A 27,700-nucleotide genomic window follows, 5' to 3' on the forward strand; every position below is an offset into this window, starting at 1 on the left:
AATATTTGATTTCTTGTGATGAATACTATTATTTATATTAAAATAATTGAATTTTGCAATAAATTTTATTAAAACTCCACAAAATAATTTAACTTTGTCGAAGAATATTATTATTTATTTATAAAGATAATTGGAATTTTGACCACAATGTTCTTTTTGATTTTTTGAAAATAATTGAATTTCTGAGAAGAAATTAATTAATTTTTAAAATAATAGAATTCTTGTGATGAATATTGTTATTTATGAAAATAATTGTATTTTGTAATGAATTTTATTAAAGTTCCTGAATATAATTGAATTTCAGCGAAGAATTTTTATATTTATGAAGATAATTGAAATATTGACGAGAATTCAACGTAAAACATCAAGGAAATAAATCTCACTTTTAAGAATTTTAATTTTTCAAGGTTTTGTCATAAAATTCAAGTACTTTTCAAGGTTTTCAAGAAGCTAAAAAAATTCAAGTACTTTTCAAGGTTTTTAAGGTTTTCAAGGTAGCTGGACACCCTGTAGGATACTCATATAAATCCCATGATCTAAAACTCATTGTTATAAGTGAGTCTTTTTCAATGAATTTCAATAATTCAATTTTTTGGCGATCATTTACCATTAAATATGGAATCAACCATTCAACTTTATTAATTAAAATTTTAAATTCTTCACGCTCAGCTGCTCCAATGTTTACTACAGCATTGAGATCAGTACGAGATCTTGTTAAAATAAGTTCATGTTTTGCATTTACAACAATCTTTCGATAGTCTTCAGCAAAACCAATAATCATACTTAGTGGAATATTTACATCAAAATATCCAGCATCATTTGTTACTCTACTATCATTATCATAAGGTGGATAACCAGCATTTTCAGAGTAAATCATTTGATTAGGTGTTTGAGAAATTAGATTTTTCATTGTGGTTGTAATACCAACATTTTTAGAGCGATCAATTTCAACACCATTTAATTCATAACGAATCTCATTAAACAGGTAGGAAATACCATTGCTAATTAACTTTGTATTAGTTACAAGCGTATTGTTTGGCTTAACAATTCTGCCACTGACGTGTAAAGTACTTTTAGACGGAAGAATGTACAAGCCTTGATGTTGAACTGCAATTCGAATCTCGTCACTGTTATTAAATGATGATGACACGTATGGTTGATGTGCATGAATCTCATAGTGTGCCACAGAATTATCAAATTTTATTGGACTTAGAATGTTTAAAATTTCTTCCATTTTTGTTACAACAACAAATAAAAAGTATGTGAAAAATCAATTTTTTCCCTTGTTTTCTTGATAAACTCTTAGGCCGAGCTGCTTCAGAAATAGTATGTTCTGAGATGTTAGTCTCTTGCGAACTGATTGAGGAATGAATGACTTCTGACATGGCAACTCTTTTATATAGCTTCCACCAGTTTTTCTATGAAATACAATTCCCATTACGTTAATTTAACGTGTAATCGAATTGTTATAGTTTCACCTCTAAAATTTATTAAATCTCCGTCTTGATCAACGATTCTTACTTGAATATTATGTATTGTTTTCACGGCGATTGGAAGGTAAATGACGTGAGATGGAACTTCCACAATCTTATATCCAGCTGGAACAATTGGAAAAAATTCGTGAATTGTGTGTACCTTTTTATTATTTATGTATGCACCAGTAGTAATGTTATATTCAATTCTGATAGCATTTACCTTAAGAATGGCTACTGGTACATCTGACGTATGAGCCTTATTAGCTGTCAATATTCGTGGAGTAAATCCTAATAATTTACCAATTGAATCGTTTTGCTCAAAACTCACTTCAAGGCTGCTTGTTATTTCACTACGTAAAGTATTATTGTTAGGTTTGATTCTTACAATTTCAGATCTATTTTCAATAGAGTTTTGAATATATTTTTCAATATCTTCAATTTCATAACTTCCAGGGGGAATAGTAATCACTTTATTACCAATATAAAATTTATTTTTACCTTAATCAATATTAGGAATTGAATTGAAGGTTAATAATTCAACTAAGCCAAGTACATGATTTTTATTAGATAATAATTCTATCGGAGGAAAATATTCTGCCTCCAGGACAGATGAATTGCCTGAGATAGTCAAAGTAAAAGATTCTTTTATGTTGATGACTTTTTATAAACTGATTAGTTGGAATGACTTACAATCACTTATATAGAATATATTTTTTAGTTATTTCAAGCTGTCCACATAAGAATTTTAGACATAAATGACCACAATTAAAGCTATTATAATCTTGATAATTTTGATGATTATACTGTATTAAAGTATTGTAACCTAAGTAATTGACAAGTTCATAGGGTGGTTGAAGATTACCAAAACTATCATAGTATACTGCTTTATTATTAACTTTTTTATATGCAACCCAATGAGTTTCAGAACCATCTTTATCATCTAAATTCATAATGGCTGATTCATTTTTTCGAGGACCTCTTATAGATAATTCATTTCGCATGAAAACACCTCGAAAATGAGGAATTTTCATTTCTTTAGCATATTTAAGTAAATCTAGATCAGTAAGTGCTCGTTGAGGTAGCTTTAAACTTTTTTTTTCGTACATCGTCTTTTAATACCTTGTCCTTTAACGTATGGTTTCAAATGAAGTCCCAAACCTTGTCGGTATGGTTTTAAATGTAGACCTTTACCAAGTGCAACTGCTTCTAACTCTCTATTGTGACGCTGAGCTTCCTTCAACTGCTCTTTTGCTGCACTTGCATCATTAACAGCTTTTGCTACACCAGCAGCTCCCCCAGTAAGTGCTCCAAGTGCACTTAGCCCAGCAAAAATTGTAATTAATGGTAACAGACCACCAACTTTTGATGGCACAGGTAGAATACGAGGTGTTAAAACTTTTTCTCTACCACCTGCATTCCTTACAGCTTTTCGAGCTGTTTCAATAGCTGACTTTATTGTTGATCGAGCATCATTACCAGGAATTATTGATTTTCTTGCAGCATCCACAATTTTCCTAAGATTTACTCGTTTTTTTGATTTTGTCTTCTTCTTTACTCCCATTCCAAATTTTGATTTAGCTTTCATAGCGTTTGTTATTGCGTAAGCTGCAGCTCTTTCACTATATTGTGCGTCTGGAGCAAATACACGTTGCCACGCTTTGTCAGCTAATACTCTATCAGCAGCGTTTCTTTCTTCAACGTTTTCTCGATTTTTCGAGTAAGCAATATCGTGCTCTTTACAAGCGGTGTCTAATGGATTAACACCTGGATCACCTCGGTCTAGTCGTTTTGCTAACTTTGTGCCCGGTCCACAATATTGATAACCCGGCAAATGTAATTCAAATGGCAACTTGTTTATAAGTTTATTAATTAAACCTTTTCCTCGAGAGTGATGATATAGAATCATACCTTACTCTGTGAAAGTTAAAATTAGAATGACTTGTGAGCTATATAAGCGCCGTATTTATACCTTTAGCGGCAGTGTAAATCAGGATGCGGTTCAAGGAACAACTTCACAAGCTTCCAGTCGTAAATCTAGACTCGATTGTTGAACAACAAGACAAGAAAGTGAAGCGTCATGGTAGCTTGTTATCAGGTAGTATTCGAGCTATTTTTTGTGGACCATCAAATTGTGGAAATACAAATGTACTACTTTCTTTAATTTTACATCCTAATGGTCTTAGATTTGATAATATTTACTTGTACTCAAAGTCTCTACATCAACCCAAGTATAAATTCTTGGAACAAGTTGTAAGTAATGTTGAAGGAGTAGAGTATTTACCATTTAGTGAGCATGAAGAAGTCATTACTCCTAAAGATGCAAAACGGAATTCAATATTTATATTTGATGATATTGCTTGCGAGAACCAAGATAATGTAAGGGCATTCTTTTGCATGGGTAGACATGTTGATGTTGATTCTTTTTATCTTTGTCAAACATATGCCCGCATTCCCAAACATTTGGTACGTGATAATGTTAATTTACTAGTTCTTTTTCGTCAAGATGAGAAAAATTCAAGGCATGTTTATGATGATCATGTTAATACTGACATAACATTTAATCAATTTCGAGAACTATGTGCCACATGTTGGAATTCAGACAAGTATGGATTTGTAGTAATTGATAAGGATTCTGATTTAAATGATGGAAGATATAGAAAAGGATTTGATAGCTCTGTAACACTATAAATATAAGATCATCCCTAAAATATTGTTAGTTCAATATGAAACCTTGTAATAATAACATGTTTCATAAAGAAAAAGAATATCTTCATCAAATTGCTAAAGCTAGTGAGGCAATTAGGCGAAAACATCGTATGTTAAAATTAGGAAAAGAAGAAGCTGAAAGTGTGTTGAATGAAACTTTCAAACCGATAATTCAACCCTTACAAACAATTATCAACTTGACAGACAGTGAACATGAAAATGTCAAGATTGAAAATGTTTAGATTGAAAAGAAAGAGCAGAAGGAGGATGATAGCATAAACTATGAAAGTGAAACTGAAAAATCTCCAGATGATGATAAAATAAGTAATAAATTTCTATACTTATTAAATCATAATAGAAAGCAATGTTTAGATTCAACATACGGCATACGTAAGCTAAGTGATGGATCACTTATGATTGGTGATTCACCAATAACTCTTGAAGATCAGCATGTAAAAATTGGTGATAAACGATATCTTCAAACACCTGGATTACTTGAACTTTTATTCAAAAGTAAACCTACCAGATCGTTTATAAGTGAAGCTGATGAAAGAAACTATAAAGAGATTCTGATTGCTACTAATGCACACAAAAAGATCGAACAGCTGAAATTATTAGTAAATTGGATACTCGTTTAAGTGCTCTCGAGAATGAACAACAAAAAATTAACAGTAGTGAATGAACTTCATACTCAGGCTAGAAAAAATTATCCTTGACGGCGAGTTGAAATGCGTGATATTGATGAGACATGGCAAGCAGATTTAGTAGAAATGATACCTTATTCAAAAATAAATAAAGGTTTCAAGTATTTACTAACAGTTATAGACATATTTTCGAAATATGCTTGGGCTGTTCCAGTAAAAAGTAAAAGTGGAAAAGATGTTTCTCATGCAATGCAATCTATATTTGCTAAAAAACGCATACCAAAAAACTTGCATAGTGACAAAGGAAAAGAATTCTATAACTCACAATTTCAAGCATTAATAAAAAAGCGTAAAATAAATTTTTACTCAACATACAGTAATATGAAGGCTTCTATTGTTGAACGGTTTAATCGAACACTAAAAAGAAAAATGTGGATGCAATTTAGTTTACGAGGAAATTACAAATGGTATGATATATTGCCTACTCTTATTTCTAACTATAATGATACAAAACATAAAACAATTGGAATGAAGCCTAAAGATGTTACTTCAGAAGACGTTGAAATTTTAAAAGAACGATTTATGAAGTTGAGAAAAATTCCTTTGAGACGACCAAAGTATAAAATTGGCGACAAAGTTCGAGTAAGCAAATATAAAAACTTTTTCGAGAAAAGATATACACCCAATTGGACAACAGAAATATTCACCGTGGATCAAGTTGTATCAACTCAACCAGTGACTTACAAGCTCAAGGATTACCAGGATCAACACATCAGCGGAGGATTTTATAAAGAGGAACTTCTTAAAGTAAAACATTCAGATATTTATCTTGTGGACAAAATTCTCAAGACACGTGGAAACAAAGTTCTTGTCAAATGGCTTGGCTTTGATAATTCTCACAATACGTGGGAAGATAAAGCAAATGTATAATCTATTATTTGCAAATCGTCCCCAGTAACTTAACGCAAATGTCAATCAACCAGCAAATCAATCAAAGATTAATGTTAGCGTAGAACCTCTCTATAAATCAAAACTACTTCCAACAACAGACCTTTACACTGCCAGTGCCAAATTTAATTAACATTAAATCAATAATGAATCAATAGTGAATCAATAATGAATCAATAATAAATCAACAATGAATCAATAATGAATCAATAATGAATCAATAATGAATCAACAATGAATCAATAATAAATCAATAATGAATCAATAATGAATCAACTATGAATCAACAATAAATCAATAATGAATCAATAATGAATCAACAATGAATCAACAATGAATCAATAATGAATCAATAATGAATCATTAATGAATCAACAATGAATCAACAATGAATCAATAATGAATCAACAATGAATCAATAATGAATCAATAATGAATCAACAATGAATCAATAATGAATCAATAATGAATCAATAATGAATCAACAATGAATCAACAATGAATCAATAATGAATCAATAATGAATCAATATTAAATCAGTTGGCACTGGCATTGTAAAGGTCTGTTGTTGGAAGTAGTTTTGATTTATAAAGAGATTCTACGCTAACAGCTGTCAAAACACTTGGTTTCATCATAAGAAACGCATCCGATTTCAGAAATGCTTCGACAATAAAACTTTTATATTTTTCACTAGTTCGGTCATTGGTAGAATTTGCTTCTCTAACATGGTCTCCATATTACAATGTGGATTGGGTCAGAATTGAAAGGGTACAGAACAGGTTTTTGAGATTTGCAGCACGGAAACTGAGACTCCCCTATGATTACTTTGGTCATGACTATACCAATTTGCGTGAGATTTTGAATATACCAACAATTAAATCCAGATTCTTATACATTGATTTATTGTTTTTATATAATATTCTTAATGGAAAGATTGATTGTCCTTCGATTTTATCAAGCATTAAATTCGCAGTTCCAATTAGGTCTACAAGACATTGCTCTTTTTTTAACTTAAAAATTCATAGAACCAATTATGGTCTAAATGCTGTTTTTTATAGGCTGTGTAAAGAGGGAAATGATGTTGTAAAGAATTATGATATTGACTTTTTTAATACTTCCGAATTTAGCTTTAAGTTACAGTTGCGGAGAATTCTCTTCTCAAATTATTGTTAGCCAGGTCGTTACAATGATATAAATCTAAATGATTAAATGTATTGGACAATTGTTCTGATTATAATTTTAATGTAAGGGCATCAGCCTGTATATTCCTAAATAAATAAATAAATAAACATTAATCTTTGATTGCTTTGCTGGCTGATTGGCATTTGCGTTAAGTTACTGGGGGCGATTTGCACATTTAAATTATATTACATTAATATAAGTTTTAATCATATGTTATAATGTATATATGGAAGGATTTTTTAAATAAAAACACATGGAAATTGAATATAATTGCATTATTTATTAACAAACATTTTATTTTTTTACAATCATGTTTTACAAAATCGTTCGTCGATTGTGGGGATCGCATAATGTCCCCACGGTAGAGTGTCGGTACTACCCGGTAACAAATACCGTTTGTCGTCTTGCGGACTTAAAGCTACTTTTACCTGTTTTACAGTCTCAAGGTTATGTAGTCGTGATCTAATATTATACTGTGTTGGAGTTTGAATGTCGAAATCTCGCAGACATTTTACATAATCATCAAAGTGAATCGATTTTTTCACAACGCCGGATTTAATGCCTTTGGCTTTTTTAATAATGTCTTCACCTTCAACCCGTACGCTGTACATCTTACTCCGCAAGCCAACAAATTCGGTAACGATCTTGCCGTTACATTCGTCTTTCATTAGACCTAGAATCTTTTTGTTGGCTTGCGGAATGCCGTACACGTTGTTTGCGGGATAGTCTGACGTATCGAACTTTTGAATGTCATTTTTCATGTCATTGTAGACATCTTTACATTTAATTTCGTAGATTAGACTGTCTGTATCGGTATACATCAGTTTACAATTATCGCCGTATTTTTTTAACATATACCCGTAGTGAAAATCGTAGATTAGCGTTTTGGAAACATCGAGCACACTTAACCCCACATAGATCGGTTTGTTGAGTAGTACCTCGGTTTTACGCAGTTCAATGGCAACCATACGTGTCATCAGCATTTAATAACAGTGACGAGATTCGAATTGCAGTTCAACATCAAGACTTGTACATTCTTCCCTCTAAAAGTACTTTACACGTCACTGGAAGAATTGTTAAGCCTAACAATACGCTTGTAACTAATACAAAGTTAATTAGCAATAGTATTTCCTACCTGTTTAATGAGATTCGTTATGAATTAAATGGTGTTAAAATTGATCGCTCTAAAAATGTTGGTATTACAACTACAATGAAAAATCTAATTTCTCAAACACCTAATCAAATGAATTACTCTGAAAATGCTGGTTATCTACCTTATGATGATGATAGTAGAGTAAAAAAATGATGCTGGATATTTTGATGTAAATATTCCACTAAGTATGATTATTGGTTTTGCTGAAGACTATCGAAAGATTGTTGTAAATGCAAAACATGAACTTATTTTAACAAGATCTCGTACTGATCTGATTGCTGTAGTAAACATTGGAGCAGCTGAGCGTGAAGAATTTAAAATTTTAATTAATAAAGTTGAATGGTTGATTCCATATTTAATGGTAAATGATCGCCAAAAAATTGAATTATTGAAATTCATTGAAAAAGACTCACTTATAACAATGAGTTTTAGATCATGGGATTTATATGAGTATCCTATGATTCCTGCCACTCAAAAGCATGTGTAGACTGTAAAAACTTTAACACAAGTTGAAAAACCTCGATATGTTATTCTTGGTTTTCAAACGAATCGAAAAGAAGATCAAGGAAGGTATGCAAATTTATTTGATGCCTGTAATCTTCACAATGTTAAACTTTTCTTAAACTCACAGTACTATCCTTATGGAAATTTAAATTTAAATTTTACTCAAAACAAATTTTCCATACTATATGATATGTATTGTAATTTTCAACCATCCTACTATGGAAAAGAATCTGAACCTTTATTAACTAGAAATAACTTTAAAGATTATGCACCATTGGCTGTTATTGATTGCTCAAAACAAAACGAATTTCTAAAACAAGCATCTGTAGATGTGTGATTGGAATTTGAAGCAAATGAAAATTTTCCAGCCAATACAGCTGCATATTGCCTTATAATTCACGACCGCATTATACAGTATACACCAATCAGCGGTGTTGTTAAAAAAGTATCGTGGTTGGTAGAAATAATGACCAATCATAGATGACATCAGTAGTGGGGGTAATTGGAGTGATGGGGGGAGGCTATAAAGAGAACGTCTCTCTAAGGCTTGAGACATTATTCTATTTCAGATACCATGGCGTACGTCATAGATATTCAGTGCTTCAAAAAACCTTACAACGAGTTTGTCATCAAAGAGTTGTCGATTCTACCACTTCAACAAGATGCTCATCCATTGGTCTACCTCTTCGAGCCGCCATATGCCTGGAGCCGATTACCTGCAAGATACAAATGTGAGAATCGATGGCTTACAAATAATTATCATGGTATCGATTGGGCTGCTGGTGACATTCCTTATGAAGAATTACAACCTATAATAAAAGAAGTGTTAATAGGTACACCTACTGTTTATGTAAAAGGTTTAGAAAAACAAAAATGGTTGGAAAAATATACATTAAATGTGTTTAACTTTGATGATTTTAAATGTCCGTCGCTAAAAAGTTTAAGTGCAGATAGTTCATCTACATGCACAAATCACACACGTAGCTTTAGCAATTGTGCTGTTTAAAATGTATGTAATCTACGAAATTGGTTGATACAACCGTCAAATGTACTACGAAATAATATAGAAAATACTGATGAAGTTGACAATGATTGTACATTTGAAGGTTTTTATAATGATTGTGAAAATTTCATATTTAATGAATAAATGTATTAAATGTATTACGAATGTTTACATTAATTAACCCTTCCACATCCTATTATTTTTATTACATATGCGTGAAACTATTAAACATGTTAAAACTAGTTTAGACTTGTCTTATGACGTCACAAAGTAGGCGTGGCTTAATAAATAAAAGTGGGGGTAATGCGCATGCGTAGAAGCAGTGGTGGGGGTATTGCGCATGCGTAGAAAAAGTAGTGGGGGGTATTGCGTCATATTTGGGTATAAATTGAGGGATCTCAACCGATTTAGTCTCTCTGTTTTGTGACTTCACAAAGTATTATCTCTAAGAAAAGATGGAACTAACCAAAATCAACGCCATTGGTCGCATGGATGCTTTCCTACCTACGAAGCCGCTTTCCGAGCTGACTCCTGGACATAAGTATCTTATAGCAAAGATCCAGGTTGTCAACACCAGGTATGGAGTCAAGGTCGTCGTTGAGGTGGATAAAAAGTTCAATACATTCCTACCTTCAAGATTTGTACCAATGTTTACTGATGACTATATATGCTTGGATCAGATGCAAGAAGCTATTAGTTCTGGACAATTACGGCTGAAGTATATTGGTGGTCCATACAACCATATTGAATTTAAAATAAAACAAGTGTAAATATTGTATATTGAATGTAATAAATGTATGAAATGTTATTAATACTGTATTTAATTAAATACTCTCATTAGTATTACGTTAGATAATAAGGTATACATTTTAAGGTTATGTTTAATAAAATAGATTTTAAGGTTATGTTTAATACAATAGATTTTAAGGTTATGTTTAGTAATGTTATGAAAAAATAATATTAGTAAACTAGAAATTCAAGAGAAAAATATTATTGCAAAGTTCGGAAAAAAGGTTCTAGAAAAATAGAAATTAGAAGAATAATTTATTTAACATAAACATGCTAAAGTGATGTTAAAATGGTATAAAATATTTATATAATTTTTATTTACTTACTATTATTATATTTCACACTCAAGAACACGCACCATTTATTTATTGGTAAAACAGATTCCTACATTATAGATCGAGTCAAAATGTTTTGTCAGATCCCTACCTTGACGACTGCTTATAAAGTAAAAACCTGCATTACCGATCTGGTGTAATTCAATTTGAATTCAAACAGCTTATTGTTTATTCAATCAATTTTAATTGCATTAGTAAACATTACATCAGTTTTAATTGTAAAACTCTAAACTTATTTTAATTATAAGCAAGGTCCGGGAAATTTAAAAATCAAGATAGTAGTTTGCAACGCTTGTAAAATTAAATTTTAGTGGACCCATCTATAAGGTTGACCTTAAACTATGTAGAAAAATATAGTAGGGAGCAATGCCCGCGAAATTCAAAAAATCTTATAAATTATATATCAATTATAAATCTTTTTACTAATTTTTGTGGCGCCATCTATTAGGTTGACCTTGAACCCTGTCGGTAAAACAAAATGTTGGATAGCAACGCCCGCGAAATTTAAAAATTAAAGTGGCGCCATCTATTACTTTGACCTTGAACCCAGTCGGTAAAACAGAGCACCCCTTCTAACCCACTTGAAAGTTTAAAAATAAAATTTTAAATTTCCCGCCAAGGGGTTTGGAATTTGCTAGTGGCGCCATCTATCGGTTGATCGTTGAACCCTGTCGGTAAAACAGAGCGCCCCTTTTAACCCACTTAAAACTATGAAAATAAAATTTTAAATTACCCGCCAAACGGATTTGAATTTGCTGGTGGCGCCATCTAGCGGTTTAACTTCAAACTAACTCGGTCGATAAAACATATCCCTACTTTATCAGTTGAGTTAAAATTTCTGACAGGACCCTACCTTACCGACTGCTGATAAAGTAGAAATCTGCATTACCGACTGAGCAGTTACCGACCGTAGGTACTTAGCCGAGATCAGAACCTGCCCCAGAACCGGCCTAGCTATACTACTGTCTCTAGTTTTTCTTTTTTTTTTAAATTAAATTTTCTCTGCGCAGAAATTCGTCATTTTTTACACAAATGGTCCACTCGAAGTTTTCTCGGAAAAAAAATATTCCTTGAGGCAAAATTTCGAGAATTGTAAACAAAAATTTTTTTAAGCAGAAAATGCTAATTTTCGCGCCATTAAAATTTAGTTTTATTATTAAAATTCTTAAGGCGCTAGCACAGCTCCTACTGCCTGCCTGCCTGCCTGCAGGTTGACATGGTAACACATAAGAGTAAGAGAGTCAGAAAATTCAAATTAAATGTTTTTTCTCTCTCACTCTCATTGCGCCTGCCTGCGCAGGCAGGCAGGCAGTGAGGTGAGAGTGTACCTTGAGTCGGAAGACAAAATTTGATTATTGGAATATTGGAAATTGTGCGTAAAATTTACATGTACTATTTTGAAATTGACATGATTCAACACTTACGGCATTAATTCCGGAAAGTTGTTGCGAAAGCTGCATCACAATTCCAATGACAAGAGGCGCCCTTAAAGTTGGGCTGCATATTAATTCAGTCATTGAAATTGTCGATTCTGCCTGTTGAGCTCTCTCCTCTGCTCTCATTTCTTCAATATCTTCCTCTACTTGGTTACTAGCTCGTAATCTTCTTAAAGCTTTTCTTGCTTCCTCTTCCCATTGCTTGGTTATAAGTAAATATCTAAAAATACATTTCACAAATATACCAATTCCAAAATAATATATACAAAAAATATCTAGTGTGAGTCTATATCGATAAATTGCAGATTTTAGAAAATTATATTAGTGCTGTGTCAGAGTGGAAATTTTCAAAATAGGGACAACATTTTTTTTGATTCTCAATAACAGCACGGAAAGAAAAGGTTTGGAACAAATATCCATAAAAATATTGTTGAGCAGAATACGAGGGGTTTTTCACTTTCGAATCAGCCTGCTCTACAAGGACGTTAGACTACAGTATTTAATACTGCAGTAATATTAATACTACACTATTTGCGTTAACTCGCACTATTGATACTATTTGCACACTGCTTAATTACTGTCATTTCAGAATTCATTACGTTAACTCGCACTATTGACACTATTCGCACACTGTTTAATTACTGTCATTTCAGAAATAATTCTTTATTCGTATGATTTCAAACATTATACCTGCATGATTCGGAAGTGAAATACCCCTCGGCAGAATATTGTTGTGTTATCCAATTTAATGGAAGAGACAACTTTCAGTATGGAAGCACTTTCAATATATTCAATGGATAAGGGAGCCATATTATATTGTTGAATCAAATATGGATGTGACATCCATAGGCACACGGAGAAAAATGGAAAAATGATTTATGCAGTCAGTGTAGTACTCCTTTATAGAATAATATGTGACAGGTACACACTATAGTATTAGAAGTTTCATAGCTGAACAGTTTGGGACTCAACACAAGTTATTCCATTCATCAGCTTAAACAAGACTGTTTATATAGTCTAAGAGGGAATAAGAGTATAAAAAATTGGAATGAGAAATTTCTTTCTCATGTAATTGTTAAATGAACGCGGCAGTGTACAAAACACAAGTCAATAATAGAAGCGAATATTGAACAAATAGTACTCAGTCCAGTTCTTTCGAAAAATGAACGCCGTGCACATAAAGTAGATACCTACTCGAAAACCACAAGTTATTCTCTCTCTCTCACACTAATGGTCGTTCACTTATCTTACCGTTTCACTTACTATTACTACTCTCAACTATTATGCAGAGCAGTTAAGTTAATTAAATTATTAAATATTGCTGTGAGAATAATTAATTATACATTTCATTCAACGTCAATTTACTATTTTGTACACGGAAAAAAAGAATAATCAAATTTACCATAAGGAGTGTCAAACTTGAAAAAGGTTAGGAAAAAATTAATGTTTTTTATTTATTTATTATTAAATTCTAATAACCGCGTATCAAATTGAAACTAGTTGACAATATTATTTATTCAATATTATGAATATTGTTGACATCCATACTTACATTAATTACAAAGTAAAATCCACGCATCATCTAATTTATTTCATTGGTAAGGGATGTTTCTTAAATAGGAAATTTCCCCCATCGATTGCGTAGCCGAGAGGCTTAATGTAAAAGCGTGCGATTTATAATTATGCGTATATTTAGTTGTATGGTTAGGTAGGTGTTCAATCCCGTATGATTGTAATATTTTCCGATGCATTTAGTTGTTAATTGTAAGTTGGAAGATGTGGGAAGAATAAAACTTGTGAATTAATGAATATGAATATATAAAGAGTGCATTTAACATATTTTTTTTTTTTTTAATGATTGGTTACTGTTTTTTTTATATAAAATTGACGAAGTGAATACAAGGAAACACTCGTTTCGCGTCGCGTCGGCCATTTATTTTGACAGGTTCCGCGCCTGCGTTCCTTTATTGTGAAAATTTCGAAGTAGGGGACTGAGTCCAGTTTCTCTACTATGCACACTGCAGCACGCCTTATAATCTTCGCCTGTGTTTCAATGCTCTTTACAGTGACATTTGGAACTAAGGCCCTCTAATACACTATACGCATCACCCTAAGATGCTTGATGGAAATGAATTAATGTACTTTTACTGGACTGAGTCCAGTTTTTTCAATATTGACTCCCAGTTTTTCAAACTCTATTTTTCTCAGTGCATGGTTGGGCTTACAATTCATGCTATGGATTTTCACATATGGCTGCCTCATCCATATAAACTTTGGTTGGGAGATCCATAGTTAGTTCAAAATTTCGATAGGGGAGACCGAGGTGAGTTGAAACGATTTTTACATTATCCAGTATAACTCAGCCAAAAATTGTCCTATTTATATAAGCTTTGTATTTTTGAATATAAGTAATTTTGTGTAGTATGTGCATCAAAAATGAAAAATTTAAAAAGTTGTAAGAGTTTAAGAAAAAATTGCCAAATCTAAAACTGTTCCCGGTGTTACAACTCACCTAGTACCAAGGTGAGTTGTAACACTGTCGACATTAGTTGTAACAGTTGCAAATTTTGTGATTTTAATGAAAAAATTCATTTCTAATGCTTAGTTTAGTTAGTAGGGGAGACTGGGGTAAACCCGCTCACTTTTTTTCAGATCGGCTAAAATCTAGGAAATTATTCTCTAAATTCAAGTTAATTTTTATCATTTAAAAGCTTATGATTTCTACTAAAAAAATAAAAAAGAGTTTTTAATTTATCTTTTTTAGTTTTACTTAGAGAAACTTTTTAATAAACATATACCAAATTTCGAAATCTCAATTTTCCAGGGTAAACCCGCTCACTTTATCTTTTCGAGACGGAACAGTTTTATTTTTTAAATATTAAAATTCGTCTTATTCCCGTTTTAAGTATGATTTATTATTGATAATTTATGAGTTATATAAACAATTCTATAAAAAACAAATTGGTTTAATAAATAATGAACATAGATTTCATGAATTACAACTATGGATTTAAAAAGTGTTATATTTTATTAAGAGAAAGTGAAATGTAGTTACAATTTTGGTTTTAATAAGTCATAAATTGTGTTATTGTTGAAATATAATACGTGAAATTATTTTATTCTAAACTTTAAATTTAAAACTAAGTGAGCGGCTTTACGCCGACTTCAGGTGAGCGACTTTACCCCGAGTGTATTCCTCACATTTCAGAATAAATTTAATTAAATCTTTTTAAAATAAGACAAAACTATATATGTACTTCGAAGAAGGACATCCAATACCAACAAAAAAAATTTGCCAGATAAATTAAGACTCAAAAATAATGATCGAAAAACTTAAAAATCCAAAATACGTTTTTTTTCTGACACCTCTAAAAACATTTGATCGTCTCTGATTCTGTGTTGAATTCATGAAACTAAACGAAAGTTCGTTAATATAAGTTGAATGTTAAGTACTATTCACAGTATCAATATCTCCATCTTAAGTAGAGTTCATCGCGTTAAATCGCTAGTGAGCGGGTTTACCCTGTGCGCGGGTTTACCCCAGTCTCCCCTAAAGTAAATTTAATTAGTTAGTAAAGACATCTTATTAATAGAAACGAATAAAATACTCGCTTTAATAACTTCGTTTACTTTTGGAATTATGTTATCACATATTTCGTTTTCTCTAACACAAATTAGATATTTTAAACCAATCTTTGGTATTTAATTACGATCTATAATAACAATTTGAGCTTTATAATAGCTAAAAATAATATTATATAATATATTTTATAGAAATTTAAGAATAATAAAATTTTGTTTGCGAATTTTTAAATAATTACTCTCTAAATCTGAATTAGCGAAATTCCACTAATTTTTCAGCGATAAGTATATCACTGATTCAATTGGCGTATATACGCTAATTGAATCAGTGATATACTTATCGCTGGGAAATTAGTGGAATTTCGCTAATTCAGATTTAGAGAGTAAGGAGTAATTAGAGTAAGAAAATTTATGAGATTAATATAAATCAAATTAAAAATGAACAACAAGCTCAATAATAACAAAAAAACCTATAAATAGAAATTATTTTTGACTTTTGTATATGAAAGAGCAACTCGAAAAATGTTTTTATTAATATTTTTTTTTTCCTTTGGAAAATATGAAAGTGATTTACACGAAAATTTGTAAAATTCTAAATACTTTTAAAGCCATAATATAAAACAATATACTTTAGCAAAAATCCAAACAGCCTCTATTTGATCAAGCACAAATTTGCGTAAACCTAGGTGAGTTGAAACAGCCTGTTACAACTCGCCTAGGTGCGAAAAACTGTGCATCGGTTCGAATAATTATTTTTTATTTTAAATTTCGAGACTGACACAAAAAAACAAAACCATTTCATGAAACTAGGATATCCAACAGTTATTAAGGTAAATATTAGAATAACAAAAATCTAATATGTGTCGAATAATAAAGTATCAAAATTTCGTCCGAAAACTTAATTTTAGCAATTTTTTTGCACACATATTAAATACATCTCAAAAACTTTTCTCAGGTGGTCAAGTAAATTTGCATTAAATAATGAATAAAAAATGTAATAAATTCACGCTTTTCAAAATTTTTAAAAGGTCATAGATTTCGAGCAATCGGCTTTGTTACAACTCATCTCTGTTACAACTCACCTCGGTCTCCCCTACATGTTGCGCGCAATTCATTATCATGGCATCCTTTTAAAAATGGTCGTCTCAATTTGTCTATCGCGTCGGTTGCCTGTCGCGTTTATATAATCGCGTTGTGAGTTTATTGTGTGTAAATAGTGTTATAATTGTTTTTTATTTATTATTGTTATTGTCTATTAGTGTTTATGTAAATTCATTTTCATTAAATATGTGTAGAGTATACAAGGAATATTATATGCTCAAATATTGTAGTCGCGTGTATAGTGTCTAGGGTTCGTGTCTCCCCCATCGGTTAATAATTTATTTCGTAAATATGCGGTTATTCAATAAGTGGTGTGTATTAATTAACAAAAATGTATATAAAATATCTCAAGTGACATTGCATTTAATTAATTGAGTGATTCAAATTTTGTTGTTTCCCATTTCCATTACTATGGATCACCCAACCATAGATCTTTTGCTGCTCCAACAATATACAGCTAGCCATAGAATAAGGATGCAGCAACCTTAACTATGGATATCCCGTATTTTTCAATATAATATTGCTGTGATATCCATGTATCTGGATGTGTCTATACTATATTCTTTTCTCTCCGTGTAAGATTGTAAAGAAAGAGATAAAGACTATTTGAGCATAAACTAAATAGTAAATACAGGTGAAATGCTATAAACAGTATTCTATTTCCGTGATGAATAATGAGAAATATTTATTTTTTTGCATTGAGAAAAAAATTTATTTGAAACAACCAAATTTCGCTTGAATCAACCAAATGTATTGCTATACAATTAACTAGTTTTTTTAATTCAAGTAAATTTTGGAATTGAACATTTTTATTTAGTTTATTTCAATTCAACTAAATTTTTGAATTGTACATTTTCATTTGAATCTTAAACTTGAATAAAATGTGTGACAAAAAAATAAGCAAATACATAAAATATGTTAATTCACAGTTTTGGTTCGGTGAAACAAACTTTTTTTCCTTCCCTAGTGCAAAATATTCAGGGTTGCCACAGATCAGGAAAATCAGGGAAAGGCAGGGATTTTTAATAAAAGTAATTTAAAAAATTAAATTTTTAGAATTCATAAGAAAATTCTGAATTTTGATATCTTTTTTGTTTGCCTTATAAACTATTAATTAAATTTTAAAAGAGTTGCGTTTATAATTTTTATAAATAAATAAATTATATGTAATAAATAAATTTGAATAAAATTCTTGGCAAAATTCTAATTATTTTCAAAAATTTTCTTCAATTTAATGATTTTCAATATACCCAAAAGAATTCAATTATTAAAACTAAGTAGAAACAGACAAAACTTCGTTAATAAAGAAGAATATAACTACAAACATCTAAATTTTAAATAGTTCTGAGATTTTTAAAATTTTCAAAATGGATATTTAAAGGGGAATGAGTAGCGCTTTTAGATGCAATATTGACCTTTTAGAGAAAAAATTTTAATAGAATTCTTCGCAAGAATTTAATTATTTTCATAAATAATAAAACTTATATCAGAATTTCAATTATACAATTTTAATCAAATTCCTCGAAAAATGTAATAATTCTTGAAAATTTTATTAAAATTTGTCGAAAGAATTCAATTATTTAAAAATTTGTTAATAAAGTTCTTCATGAGAATCCAATTTTAAGAAATAGCATGAATTTTTAGAAATAATTGAATTTTGAAAAGGTGTTAATTTAATATCTTTGAAAATCTGAATTTTTCATATTTTTAACTAAGAATTTTGCAGAAATAATTTTTCTGAAAAAGTTTAATTTAATTCTTTTTGAAATTACTTGAAATTTTTATTTTCTAATATGAGATTGAAGAATTTCCGAATAATCGAGGAAATTTCGTAAAATTTAATTGTAAAAAAATGGATTTAAAAATTCTCAAAGAAGAACTTTTTCAAAACTTATTAAAAAAAAAAGATTTGAAGAAGAATGTTAGTAAAAAATTCTACTCACGTGAAACGATTCTACGGAAACCACTCTATGGAAATTCCACATTGTATATTACATTCTCATCAAAAATGAGAAAGTCTTGGATTTGTGTGATTTTGAGCATTATCTAATTTTGGTAAATCTTAACGTTTCATGACCCCCTGATTCCAAAAAAATGGTTTTTAGAGAAGTGTCTGTCTGTCGTCTGTCTGTAGAAAAATTTGTCTCCACGATAACTCGAATAAATTTTTATGAAACGATTTGCAATTTGGGGAACTTTTTTAGTCTATAAAAATGAAGCCTGAGTTCGTTGGCCAGCTCATTTCGTCAAAAAATAACAAAAAAACAAAATTTTGAAATTTTCAAAATTTTGTATTTTTGACAATTTTCAAAAAAATATTTTTTTTTATTTTTTTCCTTAAATTTTGAACAAAATCAAGCAATTTTTCCTTGAGATACTTTTTCGTACAACAAAAAACAAAATAGTTATGAATTTTTTTTTTTTTTTTTTAAGTTTTTGGGCCAGGTTTATTTTTTAAGTTTTTGGGCAGGTTTAGACAAACGGTTTATCTAGAACTAAAAAATTTTTTTTTTAAATAAAAATATTTTTGCATTCTCATCACATGAGAAAGTATTAGTTTTGGTCGAAAATTGACTTTCGCTAATTTCATGAAATCTCGACGTTTTAGGGTACCCTGAGTCTGAAAAACATGGTCTAGAAAAATTGTCTGTCTGTAGACACAATAATGGTGTCTAAAATGTTATAACTAAAATATATTCATAAAAGTTTTAACATTTTAGAAAATCAATGAAATTTTTTTAATACAGTTGGGCTGGTGTGACCCCTTTTTACATTTCAATTTTTGGTCCTATTTTGTTGGAAATGGTTTTTTACATTCTTATCACATGAGAAGGTATTAGATTTGGTGGAAAATTGACTTTTGCTAATTTTATGAAATCTTTTCGTTTTGAGGTGCCCTGAATCCAAAAAACATGGTCCGGCGATTACGTCTGTCTGTAGGTCTGTCTGTCTGTCCGTCTGTCGTTAGACAAAAACTTTGTTCCGACCATAACTTTTGAAAAACTTAATTTTTTTAAGGTTTCTTAAATTTTTGACTTTTTGTCTCATTTCATTGGAGGTGATTTTTTTTTGCTTGTTGAAACGACGGGTAAATTTTGGAGGATTGTTTTTGTTTTCTTAGTTCAAAAATTTTTTTGAAATGCTGTTCTAATTATTATTATTTTGTTCTAATTTGGGTATCCTACCTTTGCTTTGCTTACAATTTCTAAGCAAAGAATACACGTGAATACCTGAAGAAATTTTCATACTGTTGAAAATGACCTTTAGAATAAGAAGAGAAGCATTAGAAAACGTTTATTATTTTATAAGTTATTCAAATATTTGTATAGCATAAAAAATAACGATTTTTTCAAAATCTCTAAGTGAATTTCTTGTTTAAGCTCAAAATAACATATAATCACAATATTTAACAATATTTTTTATATATTTAATAAATTATGTATAAAATAATATATTATAATATTCTATAAAATTTAAATATTTCTTTACAAAAATAAATTTCGTCCTTTCTGAAGCACGGTTTCCGTACTGCCGACAAGACGCCGTAATGTGCAGAGGCGCGTCCTGCCGAAGGCCCTTCCGAAAGGAAGACGTTCTTTTAAAAAAATCATGCAGGAAATTGATCTAATTGTTCATTTTTAAATCTTCAGTAAATTTAAAGTTTTTCTTATAAAAATTAAACTATCACATCCACTGTATCCGGATTTACATGTTTTTAATTATACATTTGATATTACATTTACAAATCACGTATATAGGAGGAATGGGACATAATGGCTAAAGGGCGTAATGAATAATTGTAATTTATTTAAAAATCGTAAATCGAAATGATTTCGCTCCAAAGACAACTTGATGTACTGCAAGTTTCTACAAAGTTTGATTATTTATTATTCAATCGCACTATTGTAAGAAGTAAAGTAGAAAAACTGTATTTCATATATGAAAGTAACTTTTCAAAATTTTTATTTTTCGTTCTAATTTTTTTAAAATAACTTTAAAAAAGAAATTGAAACCTGAAATTCGTCAAACTGTATTGAAATCCAAAATCTTCTATTCTTACTAATTCAATGGACAAAATTTGGGGCCTTTAATTTTTTTTAATTCGCCAGCACAAATTCAATGCATGCCTTGGTCATTTCTTTCGAATGCGAATTCGTTTGCATAAATTCAGGCAAATTGATTCGAATTCAGTCGAATATACAAAGAGCTTGAATGAATCCCGCTTTCTCCCAAAAATCTTAATTTATTTCAATCCGTTTGAATTAGTTCTATTTACTGGGGAGTAATATAGGGACGTTCGATTTTTAAAAGAAAGCTGAGATACCAGAGTAACTTTTTTAGGAGATAAACACTTAATTAAAACAAAAATGTCCGAGTAAATCAACAAAGAGTGAAAATTTAGCCATTACACTGAAAAAAATACATGAGACATTTTCAACTACATCCCCTTAGTAGAGTAAAAAGTAATAAAACGAACTACTTTTTTAGTAAGTCTGGCTACTTTTGATACTTATTTTAACTGTTTTATGTAGTTAAAAATTATTAATTAAATTAATGTAATTTTACAGTTAACTTTGTAACTGCAGGTATGTTATAGAAATGACTACAGAAAGTAGTAGATTCTACTACTTAAAGTAGTTCGATAGACTAATTTTGTAGTAGTTTTTACTTCTTCTAGGAGTTGAATTATTTTCCATGTAATTTATGTTATAGATTTTTATAGAAGATTATCAACTGTGAAAAGTTGTAAATGCAACTACTTTAAGTAGTAAAATTAACTACAATTACCAGTTGAACTGTGTCTGGAATGCCTTTAAGTATTAAGCAACTCATCGTAGCGGGCGAGCGTGGTTAGGTGGTTAGGTTATCGGTTTACGAATGTTAGGGTCGAGCGTTCAACTCCCGACGTTTAGAGATTTTTCTCCGTTAAGTATATAGACATTAAATAAATAAGGTATAGGTAAACAAAAGTGGGTAGGGGGAAATATAAAAAAATACAACTCGATAATATTTATAATAAATTATAAATAATTTTATTTTACCATTTTCAGTAGTTACTTTATTACTGAGTTATCTTAGTAACTTTAACTACATATCAGCAGTTAATTCTACTGCAAAACTGTCATTGGTTCCTATTTAACTAAGAAAAGTAGTTAATGCAACTGTATTATCACTTCATTCAACTACATATCTGATAATTAATGTAAGTTCAAAATTATCTTTGGGGACTTATTGAACTAAGGAAAGTAGTTAAAAAGTAGTCAAATCTACTAAGAATTTTTTTCAGTGTGGATTTAAATGTATATTTTTGGTTTTGATGATTAAAATTGTGAAGTAATTTTTAATTATACTAACTCTCTTAGCAGAAACATGATATGCAGAAGCAACTAAAATATTCTTAAAGTATTACTATCAAGTTTTTTGTGTAGTGTAGACCGGAGCGTACACTGAAAAAAATTCTTAGTAGATTTAACTACTTTTTAACTACTTTCCTTAGTTCAATAAGTCCCCAAAGATAATTTTGAACTTACATTAATTATCAGATATGTAGTTGAATGAAGTGATAATACAGTTGCATTAACTACTTTTCTTAGTTAAATAGGAACCAATGACAGTTTTGCAGTAGAATTAACTGCTGATATGTAGTTAAAGTTACTAAGATAACTCAGTAATAAAGTAACTACTGAAAATGGTAAAATAAAATTATTTATAATTTATTATAAATATTATCGAGTTGTATTTTTTTATATTTCCCCCTACCCACTTTTGTTTACCTATACCTTATTTATTTAATGTCTATATACCTAACGGAGAAAAATCTCTAAACGTCGGGAGTTGAACGCTCGACCCTAACATTCGTAAACCGATAACCTAACCACCTAACCACGCTCGCCCGCTACGATGAGTTGCTTAATACTTAAAGGCATTCCAGACACAGTTCAACTGATAACTGTAGTTAATTTTACTACTTAAAGTAGTTGCATTTACAACTTTTCACAGTTGATAATCTTCTATAAAAATCTATAACATAAATTACATGGAAAATAATTCAACTCCTCGAAGAAGTAAAAACTACTACAAAATTAGTCTATCGAACTACTTTAAGTAGTAGAATCTACTACTTTCTGTAGTCATTTCTATAACATACCTGCAGTTACAAAGTTAACTGTAAAATTACATTAATTTAATTAATAATTTTTAACTACATAAAACAGTTAAAATAAGTATCAAAAGTAGCCAGACTTACTAAAAAAGTAGTTCGTTTTATTACTTTTAACTCTACTAAGGGGATGTAGTTGAAAATGTCTCATGTATTTTTTTCAGTGCACTTAATCTCTGAATCATCAGCAAACAAAAACATGTGATGAGAATGTAATCCTTAAAGTCGTAGTAACTTTAAGAAAAAAAAAATGTTTTATGAAACATATAATAGGAAACAAGAACACAAATAATGCACAATAATTGCAGACCACCTCGAGCGAAGCAAGCCATTTGCGCGCGAAGCGCGCAACAACACACGGAGCGCGAAGCGCGACGATCAATACTCGCGCGCCCCGAGGCGCGCTGAAACTTGCGAGTGAAGCGAGCCCCCGCGCGAAGCGCGGATGAGAATGTGTCCGCGCTTGCGCGGACAGATTTTTTTTGTAGGGTTTTCGATAACTTTTAAAAAACTGTTAAACTGTTACCAACTCTACAAAAATATACAATGTGGAATATTAGCAGAAATTCTGTACGGAAATTCTTTACGGAATTTCCGTAAAGTGGTTTCCGTAGAATCGTTTCACGTGGGTAAAAAATAATACCCAGTGAGAAATTGCCAATAGACTTTAATCGGTCCAATATCGGTCCAATATTGGTTGCCGTGCTGGGCGCCGATTGACTCCCAATATTGGACCAATATGGGCTGATGCTTGGGATGTAACGGGTTCGCCAAGCATCGGTTGTTAATATTGGTCCAATATTGGCCGAATAATGGCAACCAAGAGAAAAAATTTTTTTAAATAAATTTTTTTAATTAAATAATAATAATAAAAAATTAATGTTTATAATTTTTGTTTAATATATTTATTTGTTTAATTATTTATTTTTAATAATTCATGTAAATAATAAATAATTTATTATTTATAAATTATAATTATTTAAAAATGCAGCAGCTATTAGGAAATAGCATTTTGCAAAAAAATTCTATCATTGAAAAATCAATGATAGGCGAGAGAAATCCGCGTCTTTAAATAGATTCGCAGATGATAGACAAGAGATATCCGCGTCATTAAACGGATTCGCAGATATACTCTGGTCTCGCGACGAATCTCTCGATACTTATATACACTGGAGTCGCCGTGTCAGTTGCGAGAACGGTTACAGCGTCCCTCTTGCGGCAGAGATAAGAATTGTCACGTAAACTGCTAAATCGCTTTACCGACGGCCTTATTATACCCGCAGTTTACGTGACAATTCTTATCTCTGCCGAAAGAGGGACGCTGTAACCGTTCTCGCAACTGACACGGCGACTCCAGTGTATATAAGTATCGAGAGATTCGTCGCGAGACCAGAGTATATCTGCGAATCTGTTTAATGACGCGGATATCTCTCGCCTATCATTGATTTTTCAATGATAGAATTTTTTTGCAGAATGCTATTTCCTAATAGTTGCTGCATTTTTAAATAATTATAATTTATAAATAATAAATTATTTATTATTTACATGAATTATTAAAAATAAATAATCAAACAAATAAATATATTAAACAAAAATTATAAACATTAATTTTTATTATTATTATTTAATTAAAAAAATTTATTTAAAAAAATTTTTTTCTCTTGGTTGCCAATATTCGGCCAATATTGGACCAATATTAACAACCGATGCTTGGCGAACCCGTTACATCCCAAGCATCAGCCCATATTGGTCCAATATTGGGAGCCTTTATTGGACCGATGATTGGTCTCTTGGCTCCCAATCCCAGGCGGAAAAGTCGGACGAATGTCGGAATTTACAACCGGCTGGGATCCGCGCCCGTACAGACCGCAAGTACCGACGGTCTGTACCGATTCGGATCTGAAAAAGCAACCGGCGCGGTACAGATTATGCTCCGACTGTCGGATCCGTCTTCCCACTATTGTCAGTACCGGCTCGGTACTGGATTTCTTCCGCCGGCGGATCTTATTCTTCTGCGGCGTCGGAAGAATGACGGATATGTTAAGTCTGTACTGGCTCGGTGCTGGGCCGGATCCGACTGCGGATGTCGTCATTTATTGTCACATTATAAATCACATTATAAATTTATTTTTAATAAATGTGTCATAACTAAATAATTATTACAATAATTAATTGCATTATTTTAGAAAATAATGATTAATTAATAAATGAATTTAATCAAAATATTAAGTAATTATTTATTAAGAGTTTTTTCAAAATTAATTAAAAAAATTTGTTTTGCACTTATAGTTTATAATTATTATAAATAAATTTATACTATTAATATAAATTTATTATTATTGAGATATTATTAATTAATATTATTGAGAATTAATAATAAATTATTAATATTAATAAATATTAATAAATATTAATATTCATGTTAATAATTTATTATTAATTCTCAATAATATTAATGTTAATTAATAATATCTCAATAATAATAAATTTATTATTATTGTGATATTAATTAAAATTATTAATATTATTATGTTCAATATTATTATATTGAGATACAATTATTTAATATATTACATAATAATAAAAATATAGCTGTAGCATTGACGCGTAGTTATTCGACAAGTTTCATTTCAGCTTGTGACACTTGAGAGTATTTAAGATTTGAGAGTCCCATGCGAGCGTAGCATAGTGGTTAGCGTGCGAGATTTCGGTGCGTAAATATTCGGTTAGGCGTAGGTTCGTACCTCCAAGCGTTAGGATTTTTCAAATGTGTATGTAATAAAAAATTGCGTTTAAGTGTATAAAAAAATAAAAAAAATGTGTAAAGTGAACTGTCAATGAATTGTCATCAGTATTTATCTTTTGCAATTAATTATTATTTTTTTATTGATATTTGTTGAAATTATCATTTGGATCCGATCCGGTTGTCAGTCGGTAGAATGCCAGCGCTCGGCTGGCTATTAAATGAAAAATCCACGGTCGGTAGAGTGCCAGGTCCCAGCCGGTTGAATTATACACGGAACGGCTTCTCCCGGCTGGTCAGCGGGCTGTAGAATGCCAGTTCCGAGCCGGTTGCCAGCGCGCTCCTGGCCTAGTCACTATTCGGTAGAATGCCCGTTCACATTCGGTTGGCAGGCGGTTCCGAGCCAGTACAGTTACACCGGCGTCAGTACGGGCTAGGATCCGCGCCGGTTGGAAATTTCCGCCTGGGATATTGGACCGGTAAGAAATTTCTCACTGGGTAATTGAATTGATGAAAATAATTTTGAAGAAGTTACAGTAACAATATTCTTATAATATAAAATAATATGAATTTATCACTCGACCATCCCTCAATTATTATTAAACATGAAGAAATCGATCACTTTGAGTCAAAGACTCGGAATTAACGATATTTATTCATGTTTTGTGACAACATTCCGTCGCTTGGGTGATAAACCATACTATTTCAGCTTTGCGCTGAAAACCATTCTGTTTCAAATACGCACTGAAAAACATACCATTTCGCGAGTGTGCTAAAAAACATTCATTTTCAAAAGACAGTTGAAAAACATACGATTTCAACAGAGTTTTGAAGATAATTTCATTTCGAGAACATACAATTTTTTCAGGTTGACAACTTTAACAAGATATTTATAAGGTTAAGAGATCTTAAAGAAACTTGCAAATCACTTAAGTTGAGTCTCCAATGTGAGAGAAGGTGCGCATCGATGTTCATAGCTATAGATATACCACATCATACTTTAGTATACCTATAGCTATGAACATCGATGCGCACCTTGTCTTATTGGAGACTCAACTTAAAATGTATATAATTTATCACAATTTTTATCATTTTATATGTAACCTACAATATTTTTTTCTTCAAAGTTATTGAATTTGACATTTTTAAAAATCTTAATTTCTATTGAAAAATAATAATGATTAAATTAATATTTATTTAAAAGTGAAGTTATTGATGTTTTCGAATAATTTTACATTTAAATTAAATAAATATAAGAGAACATTTTTTTGAGTATCTAATAATTTTTCTAGAGAATCAGAATATTCTTTAAGGTCAGGGAAAAAGTGAAAATTTTTTCTGAAAATCGGGGAAAAGTCAGGGAAAAGGAAATTAATTATTTGTGACAACCCTAATATTAAAAATTGAATAAAAGTAAAAAAATGTTTACCAAAGCTGATATTAAACTACTTACAACAGTTTCTGTGGAATACTGAAAAGTGTGTTGTAATATGTTTTTTCTTTTAAAAAGAGGATGCTAAATAATTGATAAGAGAGAATTTGACTACCTTGGAGATTCTGGACAAATTGGCAGGAGTAATAGTTGTAAAATGGCAGGACAAATGGCAAGTCCAAGTAGAACAGGCCAGCCATCGTTTGTACCAAGAATTTGTTCGATACCCAGCACCTGGGAGACTAGGAGGCCCACCGTAACAGCGAGCTGGTTCACCGTGCCTAGGCCGCCTCTTAGGTTCAATGGTGCTATCTCCGATATGTACATTGGAACCAATGATGTGTTTAAACCACAATTTACACCTATGATAAAACGGCCAAAGAACAACATTTCATATGAATGGGCAATTTTTGTGAAGCCCATGAGGCATGCCCCTACGACGCCCAGCACGTTGTTTAGCAATAAGCCTCCTTTTCTGCAATTAGAACAAAAAGAGGAATTTAAGTT

The 27,700-nt window shown here is 30.9% G+C and overlaps 1 protein-coding gene across 14 annotated transcripts in view; it reads right to left on the reverse strand.

The window, feature by feature from the left end:
• Positions 1 to 27,700, reverse strand: part of LOC122511050 (glucose transporter type 1) — a 303,150-nt gene that overhangs the window by 143,019 nt on the left and 132,431 nt on the right. For all 14 annotated transcript variants that reach the window (XM_043626066.1, XM_043626065.1, XM_043626063.1 and 11 more), the window contains 2 exons: positions 27,309 to 27,668; positions 12,164 to 12,395 (listed from right to left, as the gene is read on the reverse strand). In XM_043626066.1, the coding sequence (XP_043482001.1) occupies positions 12,164 to 12,395; positions 27,309 to 27,668 (592 nt within the window). The remainder of the gene's footprint in view (positions 1 to 12,163; positions 12,396 to 27,308; positions 27,669 to 27,700) is intronic.

This window comes from Leptopilina heterotoma, unplaced genomic scaffold (genome assembly GCF_015476425.1).
Source record: "Leptopilina heterotoma isolate Lh14 unplaced genomic scaffold, ASM1547642v1 Lhet_8, whole genome shotgun sequence".
Classification (NCBI taxonomy): Eukaryota; Metazoa; Arthropoda; class Insecta; order Hymenoptera; family Figitidae; genus Leptopilina; species Leptopilina heterotoma.